The 12,872-nt window shown below is 40.1% G+C and overlaps 1 protein-coding gene across 1 annotated transcript in view; it reads left to right on the top strand.

Annotated features, from left to right (window-relative positions):
• LOC119796577 (leucine-rich repeat-containing G-protein coupled receptor 5-like) overlaps positions 1-12,872 on the top strand; it is a 75,570-nt gene that overhangs the window by 46,590 nt on the left and 16,108 nt on the right. The window contains exons 7-13 of the mRNA XM_038305198.1: positions 3,914-3,982; positions 4,064-4,135; positions 5,288-5,359; positions 9,172-9,240; positions 11,837-11,908; positions 12,030-12,095; positions 12,374-12,445. Of these exons, the coding sequence (XP_038161126.1) occupies positions 3,914-3,982; positions 4,064-4,135; positions 5,288-5,359; positions 9,172-9,240; positions 11,837-11,908; positions 12,030-12,095; positions 12,374-12,445 (492 nt within the window). The remainder of the gene's footprint in view (positions 1-3,913; positions 3,983-4,063; positions 4,136-5,287; positions 5,360-9,171; positions 9,241-11,836; positions 11,909-12,029; positions 12,096-12,373; positions 12,446-12,872) is intronic.

The following is a 12,872-nucleotide window of genomic DNA, read 5'->3' as shown; positions in this document are numbered from 1 at the left end:
CTTTTTTAAAAACAGGTCCACACCCTTTACAGTAATATTAAACTGGATTCATTCCAGTCCAGTTCATATTAATAATCGTTTCATTTTCCATTGCTGAGCTGCATGCTGATCTGACAGCTCAACTCATTCAGCTACCCAACAGTGTCCTTTTTCCTGAATCTGTTTTTCTGGACTAATTTTCGGCAATCATAGGGGTTTCCATCCAAATGTAGCGCTAAATTGGGAAGAAATTAGCCAAACACAATGTAAATTACTTACTTTTTCCATGGACTACCAGGCTCCCCCTTTGATATAAGCAGCCAGGAGGGAAATTGGAAACAAAACAAGATGGATATAAACACCATTTCTGTCTATTTGATAAATAAATGTGACTCTTACCTTCACACCTGAGCTTGATTCACTTTCAGTTAAATTTTATAAGCTTACGATAAAACACTATGAAATCTTCCAACGGTTTGTCGATCTCATGAAACATCTGCAATCAGGACACTCCATACCCCATTAAAAAATCTTTGAAAAGAACGCTGCCCGCTATTGTTGTTAGCAGTGATCCTCTCAACACACATGAACTCACATGCTCAGAACCAGACTGAAACAATTTCAATTTAATGGTATTTTCACAATGTGGCAGCTTCATTCAGCTCAGAGCACTTGTGTGTGTCTGTGGAACAGCCACCTGCATCCCAGAGATGGATGAGAGGACCTAATTGAAAGCACATGTCGACTGGAGGAATGCTCTAGTCTCTACTGGTGATGAAAGGAAAGAGGAGGAAGGAGGGACCCTTGTTTTTTTGTTGGTTTTTGATTAAAGCAAAACATGTTAATGGAAAAAAAAAACATTTATGTGAAATATTTTTCAGCTTAAAGTCACGACCGCACTGCAAAGATGGTCAGTTCATATTAAAACCAAAAGTCATCTGATTTTTTTTTAGTGGAGAGTGGGTAAAGTTTTGTTAAGGTATTAGAAAAGACAGCTATTCACAGTGTAAAGGGCTTGTTATACTGTGTCGCAGTAAGCTTGTCACAGGTATGATGCAGATATTTTTGATTTAGGCCCAAATTTTGAAGCATGGTCTGCCCTATGTAATTCCATGCCACAGCGCTAGAGGGACCCACTAGCTGTGGGTCTAGATATGGCCGAGGTGAGGAAGTAAAAAACGCAAGGGGCAAGTTTGTGAGACAACAGGGGGAAATGAGGGCGAAAAAGAGTGGGGATCCAGGTGGAAAAAGGGTCCCAACGTTTTCGCACATCTCCCTCTTCTAGCTGGTCCATCTTCACGAGTCGTTTTCCACAATGGCGGATATACAAACTGAACATGCTGGTAAGGTACCAAACAAGAAATAGGCATATTGTACGCTGGGAACAGATCTGACTTACTGCCCGCAATGCGAACCAAGCTCCTGCTGCTGTCATACAGAAAAAGAAAGCCCTTAAGAGAGGGCTCCGGAATTCATACTCCTGGAGTACCCCCCTCAGGACACCACAATGGACACGGTTGAATACCTTCTCGAAATCCAAAAAACCTATGTGGGCTGGTTGGGCAAACTCCCACAAACCCTCTACCACCCAATGAAGGGTATAGAGCTGGTCCAGTGAGCCGCAACCGGGATGAAAACCGCATTGACCCTCCTAGATCTGAGGTTCGACTATCAGCCAGATCCTCCTCTCCAGCACCCTGGAGTAGACTTTACTGGGGAGGCTGAGGAGTGGGATCCCTTTCTAATTGGAGCACACCCCTGATCCTCTCTTTAAAGAGAGAGACCACTACCCAGGTATGCCAATCCAGGGATACTGTCCTCGGCTGCCACACGGTGCTGCAGAGAGGTGTTAGCCAAGACAGTCCTACAACTTCCAGAGCCTTGCCAACAAGAAGCTTTCTAACAACTCAGTGGCTTCAGCTTGGCTGATAGGCAAGTCCCAAGCTTCTGTACTCTCGTCAGAAGACATGTCGATGGGATTGAGGAGATCCTCAAAGTATTCCTTCTGCCGTTGACAACATCACCAGGCAAGGTCAGATGCTTCCCACCTGCACTGTAAACAGTGTTGGTGAAGCACTGCTTCCCCATCCTAAGGTGCCGGACAGTTTGCCAGAACACTCTTGAGGCCGACGGATAGTTCTCCATTGCTTATCCGAACTCCTCCCAGACCTGAGTTTTTGCCTAATGAGACAGCAGAAGCTGCAGCACGGTTGGCCTGCCAGTGCCTCCCTGGAATCCCACTAGCTAACAAGGCCAGGTAAGCCTCCTTCTTCAGCTTGACGGCATCCCTTACATCCGGGCGCCATCATCAGGTTCAGGGATTGCCGTCACGACGGGCACCAGAGACCTTACGGTCACAGTTACCAACAGCCGCATTGTCAATGGAGAGGGAGAACATGGACCACTCTGACTCCATGCTTCCAACCTCCCTCAGGATTTGGGAACCTCTATTTGCCAAATAGAAGCTCAAATAACAAATCTAATGGTTATTATTGGTTGACTGAAGTAAGATTTAATCTAGAGGGCCTTGTCTGCTCGGAACCCAATGACTTGTAGATCTGCTGGTCTGCTTTTAGATTACTGACCTCTAATTCTGACTAATTAACCAGTTAAGGGCTGAAACTATTAATCCGCTTAATTGATTATTGAAATAATATTAAACTAATTTAGTAATCGAATAATCATTAACCAGTGTGTAGAGACTCTAAAACGTGCTTTTAGCTTACTGAGCAACCCACTTAGAGCAGCAATTATAAAATTGTATAAAGAAATATGTAAACATTTTCAATTTAACAATGGAAATGCTTTCATCTGTCTATATGCTCTATCCAGACCTCCTCATGTAGAAAAGTTTTAATTTCATCTGTTTCTATTTAAACCTTTGGCTATCTGATTATTAATCGATTAATCAAAAGAAATAAACGAGAGATTTATTGATTTGCAAAAATAATCGTTAGTTGCAGCCCTACTGCAGTGTATACAGTGGGGCACTAAACATTGAAGTTTCAGTTCTAATGCCCTTTGTGGCTAAAAGTTACAGTGTTGCATTGGTCAAAATAAAACATTTCCCATGTCAACAGCAATGGGCAAGGTGTTCCCTGTCTTACAAAAGGGTTTCAGATTTTCTCTAATCACTAGAGATGCTACGCCCTGTTCTAATCTGACTCTACTCCAGCGCTGTAATAAGTTAATGCTTTTATACAGCCTCCTCCTCTGTTTTAGAGTTCAGTCCCTTACAACCCATTTGTAGATTTGGTGGGACCAGCTTGTGGCAGATAATTCACTGTACAGAGGTAATAAAACAAGACAATGATAAAATGAGATAAGATTAGCCTTTATTGTCTCTCTGCAGATAATCAGACTCTTGTTGTAGCACAGCAAAAATACAGTCTAACAAAAGTTTACAAGGCCAGAGTACCAGGAACAGAGCACAGTTTTACACAATGCCTTTCTTGAGAATGCCCAGATTTAGAAATGCTATGTTATTATTTTGGCATATTTAGAGCATGCTGACATTGTTCTCAGGCATTTCAACTTTTTAAGCACCAAATTTGTCAGTCTAAATTTAGAACCAGTGGAGGAAATCATCTAAGGAGTTGCAGGTTCCTGAGTTTTTGACTATGACCCCAATATTACTTGGTTAGTGTCCAACTGATATCAATGTTAGAGACCAAACTCCCAGTCTTGAATGGTCCGCTCAAAATTAATCAGCCATAAATAAAACCGTGAAAGCATAAAGGTTACCTTGATGTGTAGCTAATTCACTTGTTGATAAAGTGAGATATAAAATACAGTGCTGCTTTCATGGTGTAATAGCAGTCTTGTTTATTTAGATAAACTCGTCATGCATGGAAGCAGTAACTAGATGAGAGAATGTCGAAGCAGGAAGAGTTGTCTTCTAAGTGTTTTTTTGTTGTTGTTGTGTTTTTCTCAGGGATTTAAACTACAACAGCCTGGTTGAGTTTCCTACAGCCATCCGCTCTCTCAGTCACCTCAAAGAGCTGTAAGTCTGAAACTTTGGTTTAAAAAGGCAAAAGCAAAAGAAAAAAGGGAAAATTGTAATTTCTTCTGTCTTTCTTTTCAGAGGATTTCATAGCAACAACATTCAGTCTATTCCAGAACATGCCTTCACTGGGAACCCCTCACTGATCTCTTTGTAGGTACCAATAATAACAAATGTTCGCTTTTCTTTGTTTAATGACTTACATTTATACTCTGCTAAAAAAAAATAGAATAAAGGGAACACTGAAATATCACATCCTAGATCTGAAAGAATTAAATATTCTCATTGAATACTTTGTTTTGTACAAAGGTGAATGTGCTGACAACAAAAAAGAGTCACACAATTAAAGTGGAAAAACAGACTACTTCCAAGTAATGTAGGGTCAAGATGAGGCTCATTATACCCTCCTCATGGAGTCTGTTTCTAACCATTTGTGCAGACATTCACATCTGTGGCCTACTGGAGGTCATTTTGCAGGACTCAGGCAGTGCTCCTTCTGTTTCTCCTTACAAAAAGGTGGAAGTAGAGGTCCTGCTGCTGGGTTGTTGCCCTCCTACGGCCTCCTCAACATCTCCTGGTGTACTGGCCTGTCTCCTGGTAGCACAGAGATTGCAAACCTTTTTCCCACAGCTCATGTTGATGTGTCATCCTGCATAAGCGGCACTACCTGCACCACTTGTGTGGGTTGTAGAGTCAGTCTAATGCTACCGCGAGTGTGAAAGCACCACCAACTTTCAAAAGTGACCAAACCATCATCCAGAAAGCATAGGTACTAAGAGACCGTCGGTGGTCCCCACCTGCAGAACCTCTCTTATATAGAGTGTCAGGCTAATAACCAACAATTTCAACCTGTTGTCTATTTTGTTTGCACAACAGCACGTAAAACTGATTGTCAATCAGTGTTGCTTCCTAAGTAGACAGTTTGATTTCACATAGTTTTGATTTAAATTAAGTTATATTGTGTTTACGTGTTCCCTTTTATACTTTGAGATTTTATTGAAAGGGCTACAATGATACAAAAGGGCACCATTTTCTTTATAAAATAAGATTTCAACAAAACTAACCCCGTCTGGAAAAGAAAATAAATGTGTGAAAAAGAGCATTTTAAAAACACTAAGATTTGTATACATATAATTTATACTGCACAAGGAGAAAGCGTCCTGAATTTTCCAATCTGTGCATTCTTAGTTTAAGTTTTGTTTTCTTAGTCCTTGTGTGCCAGATGTTTTAAAAAATCTTTTATTTTTCTTTACTGATTCTATTTATTGCCTGGTGAACAGTGAATGTTTCTTTTGTCTCAATCAGATTTTTCTACGACAATCCAATTCAGTCTGTGGGAGGGTCGGCCTTTCAGAACCTGCCGGAGCTTCGGACACTGTGAGGAAAACACTCGACTCTGTTAGAAACTTAAAGGCTTATTAGGTTTTAACACGTTCTCATATTAGACGTTTGGAAGCCAATGTTTGCTCCTTTTCTGCATATTCAAACCTAAGCATGAAGTAAGTCAATTCATGATGAAAAATGTAAGAAAACTAGGATTTCTTAGTCAGGCTAAACCATTAACTATATAATAACACGCTCCAGTTAGAAATTGCAGATTAGATTTTGTGAGAACTATTGCACACTTCAAGCTGATGCTATCACACTGTTTTATAAATTATCCCCTATTAATTGTTGATGGTGGTGGCAGGGCTTGCCCTTCAGCAGGAGGCAGGGTAGACTGGAAATATGACCAGGAAATCACAGCTACTCAGAGACAAAGAGAGACCCAGGAGTCAAACAATGAAATGTCTTCAGTTATTCTATACCTAATGAGATGTTTTGACTTCCTCATTCAGCTCCATGCAGAAAGACCCCAGGCTGGGTATATATTTGGGTGGGCTAGTTCTGTTTTCATTCACATTTCCCTTAAAAAAAACCTTAACTATTTGGTATTAAGTCTTTAACTATTTTAAGGTTGACCGTTTTCTTTTTCTCTGAAAAACATGACAAAAGACCACTGGTGCAGCCTTGGTGACATACCACACCTGAAATATATATAAATGTTCAACAAGATTCTAAACTATGTGTCATTATTCTGCTGGTTTCACTTGATATTAGCTCTGTGTGACTGAGAGCTAGCAGGTAGCAGTTTCTAACAGACATGTAAGAGTGGACACCTCATTGACGGTTGGGACAGAAATAACGGGCGCCATCTTGGGGTGGTCGACCTTCTACCCTAACCTGCTGGTGTGTGTGTATATATATATATATATATATATATATATATATATATATATATATATATATATATATATATATATATATATGTGTGTATATGTATATATACATATAGTATCTATTCAGTATATATATACTACTCAAAAAAATTAAAGGAACGCTTTGTAATCAGAGTATAGCATCAAGTTAATTAAACTTCTGGGATATTGATTTGGTTAGGTATGTAGCAGAGGGACAGCTGGACAGGGCAGTAGAAGGTCTATAACCCATCAGCAGGACCGGTATCTGCTCCTTTGTGCAAGGAGGAGCAGGAGAAGCACTGCCAGAGCCCTAGAAAATGACCTCCAGCAGGCCACTGGTGTGAATGTCTCTGACAAACAATCAGAAACAGACTTCACAAGGGTGGCCTGAGGGCCTGACATCCTCTAGTGGGCCCTGTGCTTACTGCCTGGCACCGTGGAGCTCGACTGGCATTTGCCACAGAACACCTGAATTGGCAAGTCCGCCATTGGCGCCGTGTGCTTTTCACAGATGAGAGCAGGTTCACCTTGAGCACATGTGACATACGTTAAAGGGTCTGGGAAGCTGTGGAGAACGTTATGCTGCCTGTAACATATTTCAGCATGACCGGTTTGGTGGTGAGTCAGTGATGGTCTGGGGAGGCATATCCATGGAGTGACGCACAGACCTTTACAGGCTAGACAAGGGCACCCCGACCGTCATTTGGTATCGGGATGAAATCCTTGCACCCATTGTCAGACCCTTTGCTGGTGCAGTGGGTCCTGGGTTCCTGCTGGTGCACGACAATTTCCCGACCTCATGTGGCGAGAGTATGCTGGCAGTTCCTGGAGGATGAAGGAATTGATACCATTGATTGGCCCCCACGCTCGCCTGACCTAAATCCATGTCACCTCTGGGACTTTATGTTTCGATCCACTTGACGCCGCCAGGTTGCACCTCAGACTATCCAGGAGCTCAGTGATGCCCTGGTCCAGATCTGGGAGGAGATACCCCACAACGCCATCCGTGGTCTCATTAGAAGCATGCCCTGATGTTGTCAGGCATGCATACACGCATGTGGGGGCCGTACAAATTACTGAACTCCATTTTGAGTTGCAAAATGGACTAGCCTGCTGCATAATTTTTTCACTGTAATTTTTGGGGTGTCTTTGAATTGAGCCCTCTGTAGGTTAATAATTTTCATTTCCATCAAAAGATGTGGCATCCTTTTGTTCCTAAAATATCACCAAGTCCACATCAGTAGAAATAAACAGCATGATTTTTAGCCCCATTGAGATCTGATGTGTTTTCAAAGTGTTCCTTTAATTTTTTTTAGCAGTGTACATACTATGAGAATATTCCATTACGCTTAACCCCACTAAGAATATTTAAATGCACTAAATGATTTAAAAAAAATTCTTGTAAAACATTTATTTTTTATATAAGTGTATGTCAATGGTTGCTAGCACATATCGACTGTGTCTGAGGGTATTTTTATTTATGTTTGATTTTTTTTTTTTTTTAACAAACTATAAATGTTTAACCAGCAGTTATTTCCTGACTTTTATGTTTGTATTAAGTTGGTTGCGAAGTTGTCTTTGACTAGGCTAAGGCTAAGTTCACAAATAGATACAAAATAGAGTTTGTGAATGTAACCAAAAATGGAAATAAAATGCTTTGTAATGTTACATACAGACTGCCGCCATTTTGGATTTTTAGGTTACTTGGAAGTTTCTGGACTTCCATTTTTAAAAGTCAGCCTTTTTATCTTGTGACTTGTCAAATAACAGTTTGCTGTTAAAGCTATGCCAAGTCAGGACAACAGATTTTTCCTTCATATATATAGCTGTTTTCCAAACTAAAACAATATGTCAAGAAAATTGTGTGTTTTGTACGGAAGCTGAGAGCAGTCATAGTCAACTTTTTTTTACCTATGTATTCACGAGATACCGACATAACTATCTCATTATCACATTTAAAAGGTTGTTTTCTCGAGATAACAAGATAATTATCTCGTTATCACAAGAAAACAGTTATTGATTTCTCGAGATAACAAGATAATTAACCTGTATGAGTAATGAATGAGGCAGGCCAGCAGCCCTGGATTCCCAGTCCATCCATGCCTGCGAGGCCCGTAGTTGTGCAGTTGTGGTACAGCGTGTGCGCAAATAATACATTTTTTAGTTTCCTATTTCTTTTCACTCATTCTCAGGTCATGGTGGATGATTGGATTGCATAGAATAGAGTAGAAAAACATCTGTCTTTCAATGAAAATCTTTAATCTGGACTCATTTTGAGGGTTAATGCATCTTATACCTGTTAACACCAGGGCTGTTCAGAAAACATCCGGCGCAAAGGCGCTGGAGGCATAGGTCTTATTGCTTATAAATCAGAAGTAAAAGCAAATCATCAAACCAACAACTTCATCTTGTTACCTAAAAGTTAAACACAAGATTATTTTCATAATTGCACATTGGCTGCCATGGCTTAACTTATAAATCCTCTCCCGCTGTTGTGGTATTGAAGGATGTAATCAGTTTTAACACACACCAATCATCTCGTTATCACGAGACAATGGTTTTGTTACAATTAGGTAATGAGAAAATTAACTTGTTTTCTTGAGGAAACCTCAGTGAAAAAGTATCCGAGGGAAACGACCGCCCTCGGCTTCCGTAGTTTATCTTCGCCTGTGGTGCATCAAAAATGTTCACATCTAGGTCGCATTAACAGTATGATTCCTCTCTGCACTGCCAGAGTAGCCAGTTAAACCTCTGAGCTTGTTTTCACCCACAGGCGGAAAGTAAAAGGTCAGTTTAAGGTGACTCAGTATTTAGCCCGAGCCTCATTAAATCAGGTGCTAATTACACAAAGAATGTAACTCAGAAACTGAGAGGCGGCCAGAGTATTTTCTGTTTCCTCCATATAAATCTGCTTCTCCCAGCTTGAACTCTGCCTGTTTTTTCTCTCAGATCTCTGAATGGAGCAGCAGAACTCACAGAGTTTCCAGATCTGACAGGAACCAAGAGTCTGGAGAGCCTGTAAGACGCACACACACACCCTCACAGGAATGTTTCCTTTCTATTTGCTGTTGTAGCTCACATCACTGTGGGGTTTCAGAACTAAACACCAAATCAAACTGTTTTTATTAACACTGCAGTTATTATCCTATCTAGCAGGCTGTAGCTTTATTTTTCTGCAGCCCTGGCCTGAAATTAAAATACATTTTTTTCCCTTCCTGTAGTGGGCCAAATTTCCATGTCATAATAAACATTTTACACAGTTTATTTTCATGTAATGTTCCATCCAAACTCCTTTCTGAAGGTGGTGTGTTCAACTGTAACCAGTAGGTGGAAAAACATATTGCAACCAAACAAACCATCCCACATTTTTCTATTGTCCAGCTTTAAAATGAGCATTTTCTGTGGTTCCAAAAGCTTTATCCTCTTACAGATTTCTTCTGTTTTGTTGTCACACTTAAAATGTTTCAGATGTTTAATCTGTTTAAATTCAATGTTTTAGTTAATCAACTAAAACATTTTTTGAAAAGGATGATTTCTTTTGAGGAAAGAAGCTGTAAAACCAACCTTGACTTTTGGGGAGATTAAATGTTCCCTTCCTTTTTTAAATTATGGATTGACTTTGATTAAGCTATATTTTTTAGAAAGCTTAGCTCAGTTTAACTAATTCAAGCCCAGGTCTGATTACTACCTCACAGCAGACATAACGAATCAAATAGAATCTCTGTGATGTCTGAAAGCTCTCAAGAAGCAACAATCACCTTAAAACAACCAAAATCTCTAAGACTTTAGGTCTGCAATGAACCAAAGATGGATCCAGGACCCAAATTAGTGTGTTGCTGAGAGTAGTTTTCTTTTTCTCTTAATAATATGACAAAAAGATGGAGAAGCCTTTGGATGCCTAATAAACCAAATGTAAAACACGTCTTTGCTCTTTTTCCTTATTAAGCTGAATTAGCTTGATATTAAAGTCGTAGGGAAATCGTATTTTCAATGTCAAATCATTTTGGCTTAAACATCTATATAAATGTACTCTTTATCAGACAATATTGTCCCAAGATTTAGAAAATAAATCCTGTCTTAAAATGTGTGTTCTTTTTCTCGTTATCTTATGCAGGCCAGTTAGTTGTACACCTAAATTCGGCCAATCATATATCACCAAACCAAACTTCTGGCGTCCTCTTCCACGACAACTTTGTCCCCGCTTTCCTCCTCTAAATAAAAAATGTCTGACAGCGGAGACTCACCCACGACCTCCGACACAAATCTCTCCTCCCCTTGCATGTTTCCTCTGTCCATAGCGTTCCTTGACAGTGTCGTTTCTAAGTCACCAATTTAGTGCTACTTGGTCCCAATGGAATTTCCCATTGGGAACCTACTAGCACTAAGTTGCTAACTGGTTAGCAAGATGCTTCCGACAAACCGGACACAATCAAACTTGCTTGCAAACCTTCCGTCACAACAATCCTGCCCCCTTGATAATCAACCAATCACATTCACTTTATTCACTCGTGTAAAGTCGTGCATCACTCGGGAGAATTTGGAAATGCAAAGTTGGAACGGCCATTTCCCTACGACTTTAACACTGTGTGACTGAGAGATAGCACGTAACAGATGCTAGTACATATCAGCTAGTAATCTAAGGTTAAATTTATTTATATTTGATCTGTTGTGGGTTTATTTAATAAACTAAGATAATTTAACCAGCAGTTAGTTTTAGGCTTTTACGTTTAAACTTAGTTAGATTGCTTTTGGTTTGTTTTGGAGGCCCAAAATTGGGTGTTCAACCCAAGCAGTAAAATAAGCTAATGATTTTGTTGCTAGCTGCAGTCATCAGTAGGATGAAAGCAAGAGGATAAAAATATACCCCGAACACATCGTGTTTTAAAACAATCCCAAAGAAACATTTATACCATTAAATTCTAGTGTTGCGCCGTTGCCATCTTTTGGCCCCGATACCGATAAGCGATACCTTGCTGTGCAGGTATCGCGTATCAGATACCATCTGTTTGAAATTGATATGTGTTTATATGAAGAACTGCATACTACTTGGATGTAAAATAATTGCAATCAGGGCTTTGTCAAGCTGCTGCCTACCTTTTTGAAGCAGTTACTGATACCACCATTTTAGTTCTGGATTAGGGCCCCACCTGATACTGGTATTGGTATCGGTGCAACTTTATTAAATTCCCATGTATTTATTATGATATATATATTTTTTTAAATATGTCATTTTTTTGCATTCAAAGCATATCAAATTTTGCCTTCTTCAGCTTCTTCATCTGCAATGCTGCTCGATAACATTTAAATATGGTTTTATAATATTATGAAAAAACACAATAAAACTGTTATTTATGCTTTTTAAGTATTTATAAGACCAGTATTGGACCAGCACTTTTAAAAATCCATGATGTCCAATTTGATAGATGGATCAAAATCACCGTAGCTTTAATTAGGCAGACGTCTCACTTGTAAAGGAAATTTGTAATCCCAACGAGACATACCTTGTTAAATAAAGGTTACATACACATATAGATTAAGTAGGACTAGATGAGGGTAAAAAGGGTATATAAACAGATGTTACAGGTTTCCTTTTGTCTGCCTATCTGTGCTGTAGGACCATCACTGGAGCTCAGATCACTTCTCTACCCGGCTTCATGTGTGAGGAGCTTCCAAACCTCCAGCTGCTGTAAGCCTCTCACCATCAAGCAGAAATGTTTCCACTTTCATGTGCTGCACACTGATCCGCTTAGGGTGTGTCGGACATCCTTGACAGCTGCTGACAGCAAAAACTGTCTTTGTGTCTGCAGCGACCTCTCGTATAACAAGATCCAGACTCTTCCAAGCTTCTCTGGCTGTGAGAGCCTCCAGAAGATGTGAGGTTTATCTTCATTTTATCTAATTAAAGCTTATCTTTCTCTTTCTGGGGTTTCTGGGTTCTTTTGTCAGCCTCTGAAGCCTGTTAAGCGCATTTATCAAGTTGTTGGTTACCATAGCAACCGGTAAAATGCATCCAGCTGTGCATCATGGGAATAATTAGCAGCGCCGTTGTCTGTTTAAGGCAAATCAGAAGGAATGAAAATGCTTTGGTGGAGGAGATAAAGGTGGAGCCATGGAAAAACTGTTCGCTGATCACTGTGTGTTTGTGTTTCAGTGATCTTCACCATAACGAGATAGAGGAGCTGAGGGAGAACACCTTCACCGGGCTGATGAGCCTTCGCTCACTGTAAGGACACACGCTTTGAAGGTTTAATTAGTCCTTGGATCCTGACCCATGATCCAACTGTAATCTACTTTAAGTGCTTCCAAATGGAAGTGCCGATCTCCTATCAAGGTGGTCCGCTGGTTGGTGGAGCAGCTGCCACGACACGAAGTCAACAAGGGAGTTACCCTGCTGCTCCTGGTAGCAGTTAGCAAAGAGCTAATCATCCAAATAACACCAACAAATACTGAAAATATTTCACTTTTACAACACGCATCTAGAATACAGGGAGCGCTACATTTCAGGACACTCAGGTCTCAGGAAATAATTCAGCGCTCAGGTTTCAGGGAAGAAGGCATGGGGTTTTAGGAAAAAGGTTTCAGTTCATTTAGTATTAAACTTATCTGGTCTCAAGACACCACAGAGTTTTAGTGAAACTTTGACCAAACGA

The sequence above is a fragment of the Cyprinodon tularosa genome, unplaced genomic scaffold (genome assembly GCF_016077235.1).
Source record: "Cyprinodon tularosa strain WSP-4 unplaced genomic scaffold, ASM1607723v1 ctg552, whole genome shotgun sequence".
NCBI lineage: Eukaryota > Metazoa > Chordata > Actinopteri > Cyprinodontiformes > Cyprinodontidae > Cyprinodon > Cyprinodon tularosa.
Note: the sequence above shows the minus strand (reverse complement) of the source record. Positions and strands in the feature narration are given on the sequence as shown.